The 19,080-nt window shown below is 47.0% G+C and overlaps 1 protein-coding gene across 1 annotated transcript in view; it reads right to left on the reverse strand.

Annotated features, from left to right (window-relative positions):
- Positions 1 to 2,989: 2,989 nt before the first annotated feature.
- LOC115480664 (olfactomedin-4-like) overlaps positions 2,990 to 19,080 on the reverse strand; it is a 29,859-nt gene continuing 13,768 nt past the window's right edge. The window contains exon 5 of the mRNA XM_030219491.1: positions 2,990 to 3,818. Within this exon, the coding sequence (XP_030075351.1) occupies positions 2,998 to 3,818 (821 nt within the window). The 3' untranslated portion in view covers positions 2,990 to 2,997. The remainder of the gene's footprint in view (positions 3,819 to 19,080) is intronic.

Consider the following 19,080-nt stretch of genomic DNA (forward strand, 5'->3'; position numbering starts at 1 on the left):
GCTGAGTGTGTGTGAGGGGGGGAAGGGGCAGATGCCAGAGGAGAAGAGAAAGAGAGAGAATGAGGTACTGCCAATGAGGTGTTTTGGGGGAGTACTAGACTGGTTGGGCCTAAGGCAAGAATGGGTGGGCCTGTGCCCACCCAGGCCCACCCATAGCTATGCCAGTGGTTGGGGCTAGACACTAATATTCAGCAGCACTTAACGGGGTAAGTGCCGCTGAATATCGCCTTAAGCGGCTAGGTTTACCGCATAAATGGGACCACATAAAAGTCAGTCCTATTTTATGCAGTAGCCCCTGGCCACTTAAGTGATGAATATCTGCATAGGTCCCAGTTTTGAATATCCAGGAATAACACCATCGGCGGTAAGTGGCTGAATATTGAATATGTTTTTCTAGTGCCTAATTTTATGTATATATGCATTAGGCCAATTTTATAAGTGCCTACCTGAGCAACTAAAACACTACTCCATGCTCGTCACTTCTAAACATCCTCCCCTCCATAGGGGGTAATTCTCTATAAATAGATTAACCTTAGGTGCTGGTAAAATACTTGCTAAATGTGAATTCTAAAACAGCAGTTGTGCGCAGTAACTCCCATTTTCAAATACTAGCTTAAGTCTACAGTTACATGCTTGCTGCAGTGTAGTAAATTTAAAACGAATCGGAGGAAGTTTTTCTTCACTCAACGCATGGTTAGACTCTGGAATTTGTTGCTGAATAAGGTGGTTGGAGTTGTTGGCTTAGCGGAGTTTAAAAAAAGGTTAGACGGCTTCCTGAAGGAAAAGGACATAGAATGTTATTGAATGGACGTAGGAATAATCCACTATTTCTGGGATGGGTGGGACGAAATGCTTGTTCTTTTGGCCGCTGTTGGACACTGGGTGCTGGGCTCGATGGACCCTTGGTCTGTCCCAGTATGGCGATGCTTATGTCTTATGTCTTAACTGTGAGCAGTTAGGCACGTAACTTCTAGTATTCTATAAGGTGTGAGTGTAAGTGCTGGGCACGCCCTTAACCCTACCCATGCCCCTCCCAGGTCCATGCCCCCTTGTTGTTGCATGCTATGGATTTTGCAAACTCATCTTGTAGAATCTGGTCTAAAGGAAGTTACGTATAACTGTAAATCTGTGCTAATTAAGACCAATTAACACCAATTATGACCAATCAGTTCTTAAGGCCAATTAGCAGCTAATTTAGCAATTAAGTAACACACATAATTATTCTATAACTTATGTGTACAACTTTATGCGCTAAGGACTAGATTCAGAAAATGGTGCCCAAATTTGGGTGCCAGAAATAAACCGACATACAGCATTACTCTATAAAGGGCACTCATAAGTTGATCCCACTTTATAGAAGAGCACATAACGCCAATTCCCACACCCTCATTTGGGCACCAGAACTTAATCAGGTGTAATTCCTGGAGCCCAATTTTGGTGTACATCCCCTGTATTCTATAACACTGTGTGCAAATTTCCGGAACGCCTCTTACCCCGCCCATGCCCTTCCCATGGCCACGCCCCTTTTTCTGATACATGCTATTGGATTTGGGCATGCAATTTTATAGACTAACACATAGCAAGATGTGTGCACAAATTCAAATTGGTGCCAATCGACATCTATAATAGAGCCCAATTATTGACATTAATTGGCTCGCTATCCAACTTAGTTGTGTGCATGTCTCAGGATTGCACCAAATTTGGGCATGCAAATTTGAACGTCCTTTATGGAATTTGGGGGCCTGCATACATTTGTGCATGCAAGTTTATGAAATGAGGGGGGATAATGAATGCATTAGTCATCAGATGGTACTTTATCTCTTTGTGCCTCACAATTCCAACGACAACAGATTTGTTTTAAAATGCGATTTTAATAAGCAATAGAACAACTCAAGCAAAAAATAATCCACCCAATATTCAGCCATGGCGGAAAGCAGCATCTGAGCCGCTCATAGCCGCAAGCTAAACTGACCCCTGATATTTAATGCCCAGGTATGCACAGGTTCCAACATTGAATATCTGGGTTTCAATGGTCACCTGGAACTTAATCAGGCACTGGCCAATATTCAGACAGGTGCCTGGATCACAAAAAGGGGTCCTTTAACTAAGGTGTGCTGAAAAATGGCCTGTGGTAGTGTAGGCACGTGTTTTAGCCACACGCAGGATCATTTTTCAGCGCACCTGTAAAAAAATGCCTTTTTTGGGGTAGGGCCGAAAATGGACATGTAGCAAAATAAAAATTGGCATGCATCCATTTTGGGTCTGAGACCTTAACACCAGCCATTGACTTAGTGGTAAAGTCTCATGCGTTAACTGGGCGGTAATGGTCAACGCATGCCCAAATGCCGATTACCGCCCGCCTGCCAGAAAATATAAATATTTTCTGACGAGCATTTTGGACGCACATCAAAAATGAAATTACCACCTTGGCCACACGGTAGCCGGGCAATAACTCAGAATTGGTGCACATTGGGCGTACGTAGGCTTAGCAAAAGGACCCCAAAGTTAGGGCAGCATTTATGCTGTTCTAACTGTATGCGGTTACTTAGCCAGTTAGCCGCTGAAAATTACCACTAACCGGCTAACTAGGCATGCTACCCACACTCTGCCCCCAACCCACCCCTAATCTAACCGGTTAAGTGCCACTGAATATCGTGTGCCAGGTCGTTCAGTGGGATTTAACTGGGCAGCAGCTTTTCCTGCTCAGTTAAACCTTTTTGAAAATCAAGTGAAATGCTCCTATAGATCAAGGTATCAGGGAATTCAGGGCCATGGGAGATAGTGAATTTAGTCCTGGTTTTGCTTAACTGCATCTATAGGTGCATAGCTCCTACTTCTCTTAAAGTCGTTGGAACTATGCATCCATAGATACAATGGGAGTAATGAATCCAGGACTGCCTCAGCTTGTCTCTAATGATCCAGAGCCATCTGATAACCCAAATCTACAGACCAGGCCCAGTGCTGACCCTCATCAGAGAGCTTGGGAACCCTTCACTGTCACTCTGAGGATGGCAAAAAAGTGACATCATAAGTAACCAGGTAGCCATCATTGTACATGTAGAGCTTGTGGTCATTGGAGTTGTATTGTAGGCTCTGAATCGTCTCCATCATCTTGTCCACCATGATGCTCAGTCTCCCTTCTCTTCTCGTGTTGGTGTCATACATGTAGAAGATCTCCTCTCTGCGTGTGTTCACGGGTCTGGTAGCATACATCACACCACAGATCATAAAGGCATTGGTGACCCCAGGCTTGTACTGTGTGGTGGCCCAAGCGCGTTCAATAGCAAAAGAAGTGACATTGAGTTTCCCAATAACGATATTGCCAGCACTTTCTTCAGTTGAATACAGCACCCACAGCCCTTCTTCATCAGCAGCAAAGTCCATGTCCTGGTAGGTAACAGCAGCGTAAGAGAAGCGGTTGTTATAGACGGCATCAGGCAGGATCATTCGCTGTACTGCATTGGTGTCCAGATTCATCCGGCACATGTACCGAGAATTGTAGCAATTGTAGTAGAGACAGTTATTGTAAAGGATCATCCCACTACCCTGTCCACAGTTGCTGTAGTCATAGTTACGGGAGAGGGTCTTATCAGTGGGGTTCTTGTAGAGCAGGAGGTCATCATAGGCAGGATGAAAGCGGACGACTTGCATCATTCGGGCATCAGTGTTCAGAGCAGCTACCCAGAGCAAATTCTTATTGCTGGTGTTCACAAATGAGTCCCTTCCCCATCCACCATACTTGTAGTTGAAGCCCCTCCAGTTCAGCTGCATCACAAATGGCTTAGTCACATTTACCAGACCTCCATGGTCACAGGTTCCTGCCCCAAGAAACAAGAAAACATGGATCAGCTCACTTTGTCAAGCCACAGATAGGGTTTATTCGCTTGTTCCTTGTGGTCTCTGCGCTTGATAGCTTGAAAAGATTGCATTTTAGGTTTTCTATTTTATAATCCACATTGAGCCTGCAAATAGGTGGGAAAATGTGGGATACAAATGCAACAAATAAATAAATAATATTTTCTGAATCTGTGCTGATGTCATGGCTCTCTCTCCCTCTGACAATCCCACCACCTATTTCTTCCTAGAGGTTTATAGACTCTGGTGCTCATTTTTAAAGCACTTAGACTTACAAAGCTACATGGAGGGGCATTTTCGATATGATATCGAAATCAGACTTTAGTTGTTTTATTCTAAATGTCCCAAATCCGAATAGGAAATATAACCATTTTCCAAACAGCAAAGTGTCTATCTTTTTTTTTTTCTTTAAATATCACTTGTAACATGTTTTTGTGCTCTGTGCATTTATCTTTTTGGTCCATTTTCAAAAAACAAAATGTACAAGTGAAAAACAGAGAACCCAGGAGAGCAATGGAGTACCCTAGGGAACACCGTTGTGGACTTCATATAAAAGCTCCCATGTACAGATCTCACCGATGCTCCCTTATCTTGTCTGCTGAGTCCCCCAAAGCCCACTCAAAACCCACTGCCCCCAACTGTACACCACTACAATAGCCCTTAGGGTAAAGGGAGCACCTATATATGGGTACAGTAGGGTTCTGGTAAGTTTGGGAGGACTCACAATTTCCACCAGAAGTGTAACAGGTAGAATGAGATATGGGCCTGAGTTCTCCTCTCTATAGTGCACTACACCAACCACTACACTACTGCAGGGACCTGTATGCTGTTCTAATAGACCTGGCCATAACATCTGAAGCTGTCATAGAGACTACAAGTACTATGTTTATTCCCATCTTTGTGGGGTGGGAGGGGGTCAGTGGCCACTGGGGGAGTAAGGGGAGGTCATCCCTGATTCCCTCCAGTGGTCATCTGTTCATTTAGGGCACCTTTTGTGCCTTATTCATTATAAAAACAGGTTTAAACCAAAACGTTAAGGTTTTTTTGCCCTAGACATTTTCGTTTTGTTCCATTATGGCTGTGAAACATCCAAGTGTTAGGCATGTCCTAAGCCTCCCCTAATCTCACCTCTAAAATTGCCCCTTGTGATTTGAATGCACCGCAGATGTAATGCATACATAAAGTCTGCAAAATAGGTTTTGAAAATACCAGTTTGGAAATTTTTAGAAGAAATCCGTTCAAATGATGCTTTATGATACTTTTTGGACGTTTTGTTCTTTCGAAAATGAGCCCCATAATAACCTATGGAACTTTATAAGTCTAATTGCTTTGAAAATTAGTCCCCAAATATCCTGTTAATCACTACTTGTGAATGCTTTTCCAAGGACAGATGTTTATCCATCATAGTGCCCTATATTTTAACTCTGATTCTATTTTTAAAGGAATACCATCTAACCTCAACTGTAATTCAGAGATATCAATGTGAGGTGCTGTAATAACTAAAAATTTTGGTTAATCTCTGTTTAATTTAAGATGTAAACAGGTTACTCATCTTTCTACTAGGCTGATACTACAATTTGAAGTGTCTGTACTGAAATGCTAAAAGCCTAATCTAATCTAGTCTAAAATATTACTCCCAGCTTGAGGATCAAGATGGTTCACAAATAAGAAAGTCACAAATAGTAACATAGTTAGATGATGGCAGAAAAAGACATGCACAGTCCATCCAGTCTGCCCAACAAGATAAACTCATATGTGCTACTTTTTGTGTATACCTGACCTTGATTTGTATCTGCCACTTTCAGGGCACAGACCGTGGAAGTCTGCCCAGCACTAGCCCCACCTCCTAACCACCAGCCCCGCCTCCCACCACTGGCTCTGCCACCCAATCTCGGCTAAGCTTCTGAGGATCCATTCCTTCTGAACAGGATTCCTTCTGAACGCATTTGAATTCTGTTACTGTTTTCATCTCCACCACCTCCCATGGGAGGGCATTCCAAGTATCCACCACTCTCTCCCTGAAAAAATACTTCCTGACATTTTTCTTGAGTCTGTCCCCCTTCAATCTCATGAATTACATGAAATTATAAAGATTTTTTAAAAACTTAATATTTATCAAATAAAAAAGTTTTCAGCCTTTGCGCAATTGCATATAGTTTACCTGTAAGTGAATATACGATGGTAATGCATTCCAAATAAAAACTGCCCCATAGTAACATATGTAACTTTGTAAGTCTAAGTGCTTTGAAAATGAGCCTCTCTATCCCCTTTGCTTGTCCCCAGAGCCATCCTGTCCCTACAGTATGTCCATCTCCTAAACCACCCAGTCCTAGCAATACAGTTGTGGAGGTGATATACTCTATTGGGCCAGTTCTATAACTGGATGCCATATAGGGGAATAATCGAACGGCGCCTGCGAAATAGGTCGCCGGCAATCTATTTTGGCGGCGCCGCAAACAGCTGGCTGGAACCGTATTATCGAAAAAGATGGAACGGCCAAATGCCAGAGATCGCCGTGTTTGAGATGGGCGCTTTTGTTTTTCAGCAATAATGGAAACTAAAAGCGGCCATCTCCACCCTGGCTAAATCCAAGGCATTTGGCTGTGGGAGGAGCCAGCATTTGTAGTGCACTGGTCCCCCTGACATGCCAGGACACCAACCGGGCACCCTAGGGGGAACTTCTAAAAATTTACAAAAAATATCCAAATAGCTCCCAGGTGCATAGCTCCCTTACCTTGGGTGCTGAGCCCCCCAAAACCCACTCCCCACAACTCTACACCATTACTATAGCCCTTATGGGTGAAGGGGGGCACCTACATGTGGGTACAGTGGGTTTGGGGGGGGGGTTGGAGGGCTCAACACTTACCACCACAAGCGTAACAGGTAGGGGGGGTGGACTTGGGTCTGCCTGCCTGAAGTGCACTGCACCCATTAAAAACTGCTTCAGGGACTTGCATACTGCTGTCGGGGAGCTGGGTATCACATTTGAGGCTGGCATAGAGGCTGGCAAAAAAGGTTTTTTGGGGGGGTTGGGTGGGAGGGGGTTGGTGACCACTGGGGGAGTTTGGGGAGGTGATTCCTAAAGCCGCCCATCTGGTAAACCCGTCCATGCCCCGCCTTTGCTTTGCCGCTGACATGCCCCCTTTGAATTTCACCAGCTCTGCGACGGAGTGCAGTTAAAAGCGGCAAAAATCGGCATTCGATTATGCCGATTTCGCCGCCCTTGAGAAATCGCCGGCCATCTCCCAATTTGTGTCGGAAGATGGCCGGTGATCAGTTAAAAAAATGAGCTGAATAATTTAGGCCCAATTTATGCATGCCCTGAGCCTATTCTATAAGGGCAATTAAGTGTGTAACTATAGCTAGTTGGCAGTAATATGTCTATATTTAGATGGGCCCACTTGCTCCATGTCTAGAGATTTAAAAAAACCCTCGGGATACATATCGGAAGCTTTCAAATTAAAAAAAAAAAACATATCGGAAGCTTTCAAATTAAAAAAAAAGCACACACACGTGGGCAGTCATAAGCATCACGTTTGTTATTGTTTTCATAGCATCTGCGAAGGTTTGGGGGTCACACAATATGGCGGCAAGCTCCACCCACTGGCTTCAACCCACAGAATGGGCTACATAGGCTCATGACATCTCCTGTCACAAAACCTCCTTGGCTCACACCATGTATACCCAGTTACACTAGTATTCAATAAGGAAAATAGGCGCTTACTTTCCTTTATGGAGCAGGCATGTTCTGGACATATAAATGTAGGCGCATAGTTATAAACCCCTATATCTCTGTGTTCTGTTCCCTGAATTATCCATCCTAGACATGACCATCTGTAGTCCCATGTTCATCCCCTGAGCCATCCAGTCCTACAGCTGACAGGTCTGTATCCTACTGCTCATCCCTCAAGCCAACCGTTCCCAAATAATGCAAGTATTTTACTGGAAAACTAGAAGAAGAATGGCAACCTGTCTTATATAAGTGGTGGATACCTTACAAATGGTCACATTTTATGGCTGGCATCCGGGATATAGTTTAATAGTTTAAAACATTTGATATACCACTCATTTTGTTGAAAACAAGTCATAATAATATGAACGTGTAAATGGGAAGACTAATTAGGCCAACTGATCATTTTTTTCTGCCGTCATTTACTATGTTACTATTAAATGTTGTGTGATGGCGAGTAAGTTAAATTAATGTTTATAACTTTTAGATGTGCATAAACTGGCAGTTTATATTACATAAGCGTCTAAGTCCCAATTATACAAAGCTGGGATATGAATGTCTGAAAATAAAGAATGCGCATATGGCAAGGGGGTGTGGTTAGGGCATGAGTGGAGGAGTGGCCTAGTGGTTAGAGCACTGGTCTTGACATCCAGAAGTGGCCAGTTCAAATCCCACTGCTCCTCGTGACCTTGGGCAAGTCACTTAACCCTCCATTGCCTCAGGTACAAACTTAGATTGTGAGCCCTCCTGGGACAGAGAAATACCCAGTGTACCTGAATGTAACTCACCTTGAGCTACCACCTGAAAAAGGTGAGCAAAATCTAAATAAATAAATGTTCAAGGTGGGACTAATGTGGGCCTAACATATAAACATGTATTCCCCATTTCATAAGGGGAATGAACATTAATGTGCTAACCGATGGATGTCAGGATTTATACCTGATACTTAGGTCATCTAGGTTCCACAAAAGAGCTGCTGCTGAGCAGCACCTCCACTACAGGGATTAGGAGAGTTTTTCCCCTCACCTGAAACCCTCAGTGCTTGATCTCTCCCCTTCAAAGCAAAACTGGCAAAGGCTCTGCTTTTTTTTTTTTCTGTTCCTTTTTTATGGAACTCTCTGCCTCTATCCATTCGAGAAGAACCAGCAATGGGAAAATGTAAAACTGCTTTAAAAACCTGGTTTTTCCATCTTGTATTTGACCTGATCTAGGTGGACTGCAGTTTCTCTGATTTCTCTGCCCTTTCCCTAGACCTTGCTTCTTACGTCCTTTACTATTATTTCACTACTCCTACTAGGCTTGTGTGGCTTTGTATGTATGACTGTTCTTTCCTGTTCAAATTTTGTAGTTCTCTTTCATTTCACTCTTCCTGGTTTTTAGATTGTAAACAGCCTTTTCTCCGAGGACAAGCAGGCTGCTTGTTCTCATGACTGGGTGACGTCCGCGGCAGCCCCCACCAACCGGAAGAAGCTTCGCTGGCGGTCCGCACGCAGGGCACGCCCACCGCGCATGCGCGGCCGTCTTCCCACCCGTGCGTGACCGTTCCCGCCAGTCTTTTCTTTTCCGCGCCTGGAGAGAGTCATGTTTACCGCTCTCTCTTAGTCAGCCCCGGAAAACCGTCGCGTTGTTCGCGAACCTTCATTATTTTTCAGTTCCTTCATTGCGTGTTCCCCAAAAGCTTTTTTCTTTTGTTAAAAAAAAAAAGAACGCGCTGTTTTTTTCCCTCGTTTTCTAGCGGGGGCGTCGCGTTGCGGCCTTGTGGCCGCGCGGTCGAGTTGTTTTTCGAGGTGTGATTTTACCGCCACCATCGACGACTTTGATTTCGCCGACGCGATTTTTCCGTCGATGTCCTCGAAGGTCCCGAGTGGATTTAAGAAGTGTGGTCGGTGCGGCCGGCCTATCTCGCAGACCGACACCCACGCTTGGTGCCTCGGGCCGGAGCACGATACCAAGTCGTGTACTTTGTGTCTTGGTCTCCGGAAACGGACTCAAGTTGCGAGGCAAGTTCTTCGGGACCGTCTTTTTGGAACTTGCGGCCTCGACGGCATCGGTATCGACAGCCGGTTCTTCGGTACCGGTATCGATGTCCGCGAAATCGGCACCGATGGCATCGACCCCAGGAGTACAGGTCCCGTTGGCCCGCCGGTCCTCCGGTGACGGTAGGGGTGAGAGGCCGCGTGGGCAATCGGCCCCGGTCACTCCCTCTGCTCATGGCCCTCGGGACCGAACCCTGTCTGACCCGGCCCCTCGAGAACGAGGGGGATCAACCTCCTCCTCCTCCATTCCACCTGGCGCCGATGACGGGCACCGCAAAAAATCAAAGAAGCACCGTCATCGGTCGCCATCGATGCATCCGGCCCCCAGCGCTGGAGAGGAGTCGACGCCGAGTAAGCGTCAGCGTTGAGAGGAAAGGTCCCCCTCGGTAGTGGAGGTACCGACGCGTCAGGGTCCCAGCACTTCGGTGGAGTCTCCTGGACCCGAGCAGCTTCCGGCACCGACGCCTCTACCGGCCCCCCCGTCTTTCCCGGCAGCGGGCCTGGACGAGTGCCTCCGAACCATCCTTCCGGGGATCCTGGAAGGGCTGGTGCACCAGGCTGTGCCGGCGCCAGGGGTGCTTGCGCCCTCGGCGCCGTTGACTGTGGCGCCGGCGAGCTCTAGCCCGGTGCCGAGGCCTTCGACACCGACGCCGCTTGCGGCGCCGGTCTCGACCGCCACGCAGGTGGAGTCCCCGTCAACATCGATGGAGGGAGCTTCGTCCCCGCCGGCGCTGGAGTCCACCGCTCGACGACACCGAGGCCTCGGTGCCTCGACGTCGAGCCGGGCCCGGTTGAGGACTCAGCTGCATGAGCTTATGTCCGATACCGAGGAAGAGGCCTCGTGGGGGGAGGAGGAGGACCCCAGATATTTCTCCTTAGAGGAGTCTGTGGGCCTTCCCTCCGACCCCACGCCTTCACCAGAGAGGAAGCTCTCGCCTCCTGAGAGCCTCTCCCTTGCCTCCTTCGTCAGGGATATGTCTATTTGCATTCCCTTTCACGTGGTCTCTGTGGATGAGCCGAGGGCTGAGATGCTCGAGGTCCTCGACTATCCATCACCACCTAGAGAGTCCTCCACGGTGCCGTTGCACAATGTCCTCAAAGAGACACTGCTTCGGAACTGGATGCGACCATTATCTAATCCCACCATCCCCAAGAAAGCAGAGTCCCAGTACAGAATCCACTCGGACCCAGAGTTAATGCGGCCCCAATTGCCTCATGACTCGGCGGTCGTGGATTCTGCTCTCAAGAGGGCACGGAGTTCGAGGGAGGAAGGCCTACCAATCTTCCATGCTCGTGACCCGCATCCAGTCTTACCAGCTCTACACGAGCATCCACATGCGGAACAATGTGAAGCAACTGGCGGACCTGGTTGACAAGCTCCCGCCAGAGCAGTCCAGGCCTTTTCAGGAGGTGGTCAGGCAGCTGAAGGCATGCAGAAAGTTCCTGTCCAGGGGTATATATGACACCTGTGACGTGGCATCTCGTGCTGTGACCCAAGGTATAGTGATGCGCAGGCTCTCATGGCTGCGTGCCTCTGACCTGGACAACCGCTCCCAGCAGAGACTGGCCGACGTCCCTTGCCGGGAGGATAACATTTTTGGCGAGAAGGTCAAGCAGCTGGTGGACCAACTGCATCAGCGGGAAACCGCCCTCGACAAGCTCTCCCACCGGGCGCCTTCAGCATCCACCTCAGCAGGTGGACGTTTTTCCCATGCCCGGCAGGCTGCGCCCTATGCTTTTACCAAGCTTAGGTACACCCAGCAGACCCGAAGGCCTCGTCAGGCACAGGGACAGCCCCAGCGCGCTCGTTCTCGTCAACAGCGTGCGCCTAAGCAGCCCCCTGCACCTCCACAGCAAAAGCCGGGGACGGGCTTTTGACTGGATCCATGGGAACATAGCCACCCTCAAAGTGTCCATACCGGACGATCTGCCGGTCGGAGGGAGGTTAAAATTTTTTCACCAAAGGTGGCCTCTCATAACCTCCGACCAGTGGGTTCTCCAAATAGTGCGGTGCGGATACGCCCTGAATTTGGCCTCTCTGCTACCAAATTGTCCTCCGGGAGCTCAATCCTTCAGCTCCCACCACAAGCAGGTACTTGCAGAGGAACTCTCCGCCCTTCTCAGCGCCAATGCGGTCGAGCCCGTACCACCCGGGCAGGAAGGGCAGGGATTCTATTCCAGGTACTTCCTTGTGGAAAAGAAAACAGGGGGGATGCGTCCCATCCTAGACCTGAGAGGCCTGAACAAATTCCTGGTCAATGAAAAGTTCAGGATGCTTTCCTTGGGCACCCTTCTGCCAATGATTCAGAAAAACGATTGGCTATGTTCCCTGGATTTAAAGGACGCATACACTCACATCCCGATACTGCCAGCTCACAGACAGTATCTCAGATTCCGCCTGGGCACACGGCACTTTCAGTATTGTGTGCTGCCCTTTGGGCTCGCCTCTGCCCCACGGGTGTTTACAAAGTGCCTCGTGGTGGTTGCGGCATATCTACGCAAGCTGGGAGTGCATGTGTTCCCATATCTCGACGATTGGCTGGTCAAGAACACCTCAGAGGCAGGAGCTCTCTGGTCCATGCAGTGCACTATTCACCTCCTGGAGCTGCTGGGGTTTGTGATAAATTACCCAAAGTCCCATCTCCAGCCAACCCAGTCTCTGGAATTCATAGGAGCTCTGCTGAATACTCAGACGGCTCAGGCCTTCCTTCCCGAAGCGAGGGCCAACAACCTCCTGTCCCTGGCTTCCCAGACCAGAGCGTCTCAGCAGATCACAGCTCGGCAGATGTTGAGACTTCTGGGTCATATGGCCTCCACAGTTCATGTGACTCCCATGGCTCGTCTTCACATGAGATCTGCTCAATGGACCCTAGCTTCCCAGTGGTTTCAAGCCACCGGGAATCTAGAAGATGTCATCCGCCTCTCCACCAGTTGCCGCACTTCACTGCACTGGTGGACCATTCGGACCAATTTGACCCTGGGACGTCCATTCCAAATTCCACAGCCCACGAAAGTGCTGACAACGGATGCATCTCGCCTGGGGTGGGGAGCTCATGTCGATGGGCTTCACACCCAGGGACTGTGGTCCCTCCAGGGAAAGGATCTTCAGATCAACCTCCTGGAGCTCCGAGCGATCTGGAACGCACTGAAGGCTTTCAGAGATCGGCTGTCCTGTCAAATTATCCAAATTCGGACAGACAATCAGGTTGCAATGTATTACATCAACAAGCAGGGGGGCACCGGATCTCGCCCCCTGTGTCAGGAAGCCGTCGGGATGTGGCGCTGGGCTTGCCAGTTTGGCATGCTCCTCCAAGCCACATACCTGGCAGGCGTAAACAACAGTCTGGCCGACAGACTGAGCAGAGTCATGCAACCGCACGAGTGGTTGTTCCATTCCAGAGTGGTACGCAAGATCTTCCGAGAGTGGGGTACCCCCTTGGTGGACCTTTTTGCCTCTCGGACCAACCACAAGCTGCCTCTGTTCTGTTCCAGACTTCAGACACACAGCAGGCTAGCGTCGGATGCCTTTCTCCTTCATTGGGGGACCGGCCTCCTGTATGCTTATCCTCCCATACCTTTGGTGGGGAAGACCTTACTGAAGCTCAAGCAAGACCGCGGCACCATGATTCTGATCGCGGCCTTTTGGCCCCGTCAGATCTGGTTCCCTCTTCTTCTGGAGTTGTCCTCCGAAGAACCGTGGAGATTGGAGTGTTTTCCGACTCTCATTTCGCAGAACGACGGAGCGTTGCTGCACCCCAACCTTCAGTCTCTGGCTCTCACGGCCTGGATGTTGAGGGCATAGACTTCACTGCGTTGGGTCTGTCTGAGGGTGTCTCCCGTGTCTTGCTTGCCTCTAGGAAGGATTCCACTAAAAAGAGTTACTTTTTCAAGTGGAGGAGGTTTGTCGTTTGGTGTGAGAGCAAGGCCCTAGAACCTCGTTCTTGCCCTGCACAGAACCTGCTTGAATACCTTCTGCCTTATCAGAGTCTGGCCTCAAGACCAACTCAGTAAGGAATCACCTTAGTGCGATTAGTGCTTACCATTATCGTGTGGAAAGTAAAGCCATCTCTGGAGAGCCTTTAGTCGTTCGATTCATGAGAGGCTTGCTTTTGTCAAAGCCCCCTATCAAGCCTCCTACAGTGTCATGGGATCTCAACGTCATCCTCACCCAGCTGATGAAACCTCCTTTTGAGCCACTGAATACCTGCCATCTGAAGTACTTGACCTGGAAGGTCATTTTCTTGGTGGCAGTTACTTCAGCTCGTAGGGTCAGTGAGCTTCAAGCCCTGGTAGCTCATGCTCCATATACAAAATTTCATCACAACAGAGTAGCGCTCCACACCCACCCAAAGTTCCTGCCGAAGGTGGTGTCGGAGTTCCATCTTAAGCAGTCAATTGTCTTGCCAACATTCTTTCCCAGACCGCATACCCGCCCTGCTGAGCGTCAGTTGCACACATTGGACTGCAAGAGAGCATTGGCCTTCTATTTGGAGCGGACACAGCCCCACAGACAGTCCGCCCAATTGTTTGTTTCTTTCGACCCTAACAGGCTAGGGGTCGCTGTCGGGAAACGCACCATCTCCAATTGGCTAGCAGATTGCATTTTCTTCACTTACGCCCAGGCTGGGCTGGCTCTTGAGGGTCATGTCACGGCTCATAGTGTTAGAGCCATGGCAGCATCAGTGGCCCACTTGAAGTCAGCCACTATTGAAGAGATTTGCAAGGCTGCGACGTGGTCATCTGTCCACACATTCACATCACATTACTGCCTCCAGCAGGATACCCGACGCGACAGTCGGTTCGGGCAGTCGGTGCTGCAGAATCTGTTTGGGGTGTAAATCCAACTCCACCCTCCAGGACCCGAATTTATTCTGGTCAGGCTGCACTCTCAGTTAGTTGTTCTTCGTAGGTCAATTTTCTGTTGTATCCTCGCCGTTGCGAGGTTCAATTGACCTGGGTTCTTGTTTTGAGTGAGCCTGAGAGCTAGGGATACCCCAGTCGTGAGAACAAGCAGCCTGCTTGTCCTTGGAGAAAGTGAATGATACATACCTGTAGCAGGTGTTCTCCGAGGACAGCAGGCTGATTGTTCTCACCTACCCTCCCTCCTCCCCTTTGGAGTTGCGTTTCATCATTTTTGCTTGTCATTCAACTGGCGGGAACGGTCACACACGGGCGGGAAGACGGCCGCGCATGCGCGGTGGGCGTGCCCTGCGTGCGGACCGCCCGCGAAGCTTCTTCCGGTTGGTGGGGGCTGCCGCGGACGTCACCCAGTCGTGAGAACAATCAGCCTGCTGTCCTCGGAGAACACCTGCTACAGGTATGTATCATTCACTGATCTGCAAGTTAGCAATGGCGATATAGCAAATGTGAATAAAATGAATTAAACTAAACTTCAGGCAAAATAAAAAGTTATGTTAGTAAAATGGCTTAACATAAGCATTTATCTGTTTTGTCCCATTGATATTTTAGACATTTAGGCCCCTAAAAAATTGGCGCAGAAATCAATGCCAACTAAACATATTGTATAAGCAGCACCTAGAGTTAGGTGCAGTATATAGAATACTAGTGGAACCATGTCCGTTTCCTCAACAATGAAACGGGCCCTAGGAAGGCCGTCATGTAAGCTTTTTTTTTCTCTCTCCCCTTCCCTCCCCTCCATGTCCAGCAATTCTTCCCTCCCCTCCCCTCCATATCCAGCGATTGTCCTCTTCTCTGCCCTCCCATCTGTGTCCTGCGATTCTCTCCTCTACTGACCTCCCATCCCATCCATGTCCATCAATTCTCCTCTGCCCTGGCCTCCCCTCCCCTTCCGTTCCTTTCCCTTCCCCTCACCTTTCCTTCCCTTCCTCCCTTCCTCCCTCCCTCCCATCGATGTCCCGTGATTCTCTCCTCCCCTCGATTTGTAGCTGAACGTTCTCTGGCTGGCTGGCGCTGGCTTCCGTTCCATTCGTAACATCCCTCCTGACGTCAGCTCGCCTCCAGCGTTCCCTTCCCTCTCACTGTTCCGCCCTCTGACGTCCTTACTTTTTGATGCGAGGGCGGGACAGTGAGGGGGAATGGAATGCTGGAGGCTGGCTGATGTCAGGAGATGTTACGAACCCAGGCAGCCAGACATGGAATGTTGGAGGTGCAAATTATTAAATAGGAAGTTTATTTGGCATCCTAGCACCTAAAACTACACGCGTCCATTTACACCAACAAAAATATGGTGTAAACCCTAACGCATAGATTTAGGCACACTGAACCATATTCTATAACTACTTCCATAAACTTCAGAACGCCCATTTCCCCACCGATAACAATGCCCCTTTTCACCTGCGTGCATTAGAACTTAAACGCACAGCAGTACAGAATGCGCTTAGCAAGTTGTGCGTGTAAATTGTAATTAGTGCCAATTAGTGCTCATTATTGCTTGTTAAGAGCTGTTATCAACCCTGATTAGCTTGTTAAGCCAATTAAGTTATGCACATTGTTATAGAATATGGTTGGATTTTGGCACGGATCGCTTGACGCTCCATATAGAATTCGAGGGTTACTGCTCGATATCTAAAATGATTTACCTCCTGACCATTTAAATCACCTGTCCAGGGCTAACCGGGCATATTCAGCAGCACATAACCAGATAGTGCCATTGAATATACCCAGTTAGCACCTTAAACAAAACCAGCTAGTTTGTGGGTATTCCAGGGCGGAGTCAGCACTTATCCGATTAAGTGCCGATGTTCAGCACTTAAGCTGATAAGTTAACCATATAAATAGGACTGCATTAAACACAGTCCTATCTTTATCCAGTTTGACTTATCCACCCTAGAACGCATATTGGGGGCCTTTTAGGCCCCCATGCTTACATTTTTGCTATTATCTGCAAAATTACTTTAGTTAGAATTTTGAAACTCAAGGTATTACTCAAGTATGTCATTGTTGATAATATCCAGTTGTTCATATAATTTTTTTTCATAGGCATTATGGTGTAACAATGCTTGTTTGGTGAAAACTACATCTGTACGAATTGGGGGCCTTTTAGGCCCCCGCTGTTTTTATCATGTTCTCAGAAGTGTTTGTGTCTCAAGTTACTTTATTTGTACTCAGTAATGCTGGTGGAGGGGCCAGGGTGTGGATAATAACATGTGAGGATGTCATGTGATTTTTGGAGGGAGTGATAAGGCCATGACATCACCTCAGGTCCTCTGAACACTGAGGACAGTATACACTGTGAGCTAATTGCTGAAGGACCTGTGATAAGATAAGCTGTTGAGAGGAAATCTGTTTCATTTTCTAACATCTAGTCAGCAATGGCACAGTCTTCCTCCAAGTGTCTGACTGACCAAGAGATTGAAGCGATTATGTTTCAAAGCAATGATGAAAGTGAACTATCTTTGTCTGATGAAGAATATCTGCCACCAGCTAATCAAACATCCTCATCCAGTGATTCTTCTGATGATGAAGAAGTGAATCTAGTGGATCCTCAAGAAGTGATAAGTAGAACATCCAAAACGAATGTTTTTTGGGACAGTAATCCTACATTAGTCGGACGTACTCCAATACACAATATTGTGAGACAGGCTCAAGGAGCTGTGGGAAGTCCCAGTTACTTTACCCCTAAAGATGTATTCTGTACTTATTTTTCTGACAATATTGCAGAAGAGGTCCTATTATGTTCAAACCTAGAAGGAAGACGTATCGCTTCAGCAAAAAATAAGTCCTGGAAAAATATCTCAAAAGAGGAACTTTATGCATATATTGGACTTTTCCTGCTGGCAGGGAGTCAAAAATCGTATGATGTCCCAATACGAGAATTATTTCTGGACCCACTTTCTGATCCACACTATAAGGCGACAATGTCAGTGGGCAGATATGAGGAAATTAGAAGGATCATTCGCTTTGATGATAAGCAAACTCGTGCAGCAAGGTTTGAAACAGACAAATTAGCCCCTATCAGTTATATCTGGAACATATTTATCAAAAATTGCACAAAACTTTACAATCCTAGTACTAATGTTACTGTAGATGAGCAACTTGTACCGTTCAGAGGACGCTGCAAATTCATACAATACATGCCCAGCAAGCCAGCCAAGTACGGTATAAAAATCTTCTGGATGTGTGATTCTGCAAATTATTATGGCATAAATGGCGTAATCTACTGTGGCAAAGAGGTTGGTGCACCAGTACAGAAGGATCTGGGGTCTGAAATAGTCAAAACTCTTGCTGTTCCAATATTCAATTCAGGTAGAAACATCACCATGGACAATTATTTCACCAATGTTGAACTAGGCAATTTTCTGCTTGCAAAAGCTATTACACTTGTTGGTACTATAAAGCAAAACAGACGAGAAATTCCAGCAGCACTCAAACACAATCGTCAGCGAGCACTTTATGAGAGTGTCTTTGGATTCAATAACAAAGCGACTTTGGTATCTTACAAGGCAAAGAAGGAGAAATCTGTAATTTTACTCAGTACCATGCATCACGATTGCAGTGTTGACAGCAATAACCAAAAATTGAAACCAGAAATCATCCTGCATTACAATGCAACAAAAGGAGGTGTAGATAAAATGGATGAGATGGTGGGAGAATATTCGTGTAAGAGGCAAACAAAACGATGGCCTGTAGTACTATTTTCAAATATGCTTGATGTAGCAGCCCTAAATTCATTCATTATTTATACAGAAACTCATCCTGAATTTCATGCACAGAGGAAGGACAGGAGACGCTTATTCTTGAAGGACCTTTGTCATGAACTTGTAATACCTCACATGATAGAGCGAAGCGACTTGAAATGCTTGCCAAAGAAAACTAAAGAAGCAATGAAACGGTGTGGCGTACAGTTTCAGATTACTCCAGAGCCAGGAGAAAGAAAACGAAAGCGTTGTTTCATGTGTCCAAGAAACATAGAGAGGAAAACTGAGCGATATTGTTCCACTTGTAAGGAAACTGTTTGCAAAGAACACTCTTCTGAAAAAATAACATGTCAGAATTGTTTGGAAGACTAATATAATAGAAAAGAAAGTTAGAATAAAAATGTAGCTGCAGCTAGTTTGCTATAGATTTCTATGCATTTTTGTGTGTTTTCATGTCTTTGCGTGAAATTTGGGAAAAAAAAATTTTTTTGGTGTTTTCTGTGAAAAATTATAATTAAAATGTTGTCCAGTATTCATATTTTATTGAGCAATTTTGAAATAAACTTGTGAAAGTTATTTAAGTGTGTTTTTCTACATTATGTGCATGGGGGCCTAAAAGGCCCCCATGACGTTAATATGTATATTTTTAACGTCATGCGTTCTAGGGTTAAGTGCTGAATTACACACTTAACCGGATAAGTTTTATCTGGCCACCTAAACCCAGATATTCAATGCCGGTGTCCAGACATGACCCGGAATGGAATATTTGTGGATAGTGGCAGCAGCAGCCAAAAAAAATGCCAACTGACTATTTACCTCTTATTTTTCTAAGATGGATATA

Source organism: Microcaecilia unicolor, chromosome 11 (genome assembly GCF_901765095.1).
Source record: "Microcaecilia unicolor chromosome 11, aMicUni1.1, whole genome shotgun sequence".
Classification (NCBI taxonomy): domain Eukaryota; kingdom Metazoa; phylum Chordata; class Amphibia; order Gymnophiona; family Siphonopidae; genus Microcaecilia; species Microcaecilia unicolor.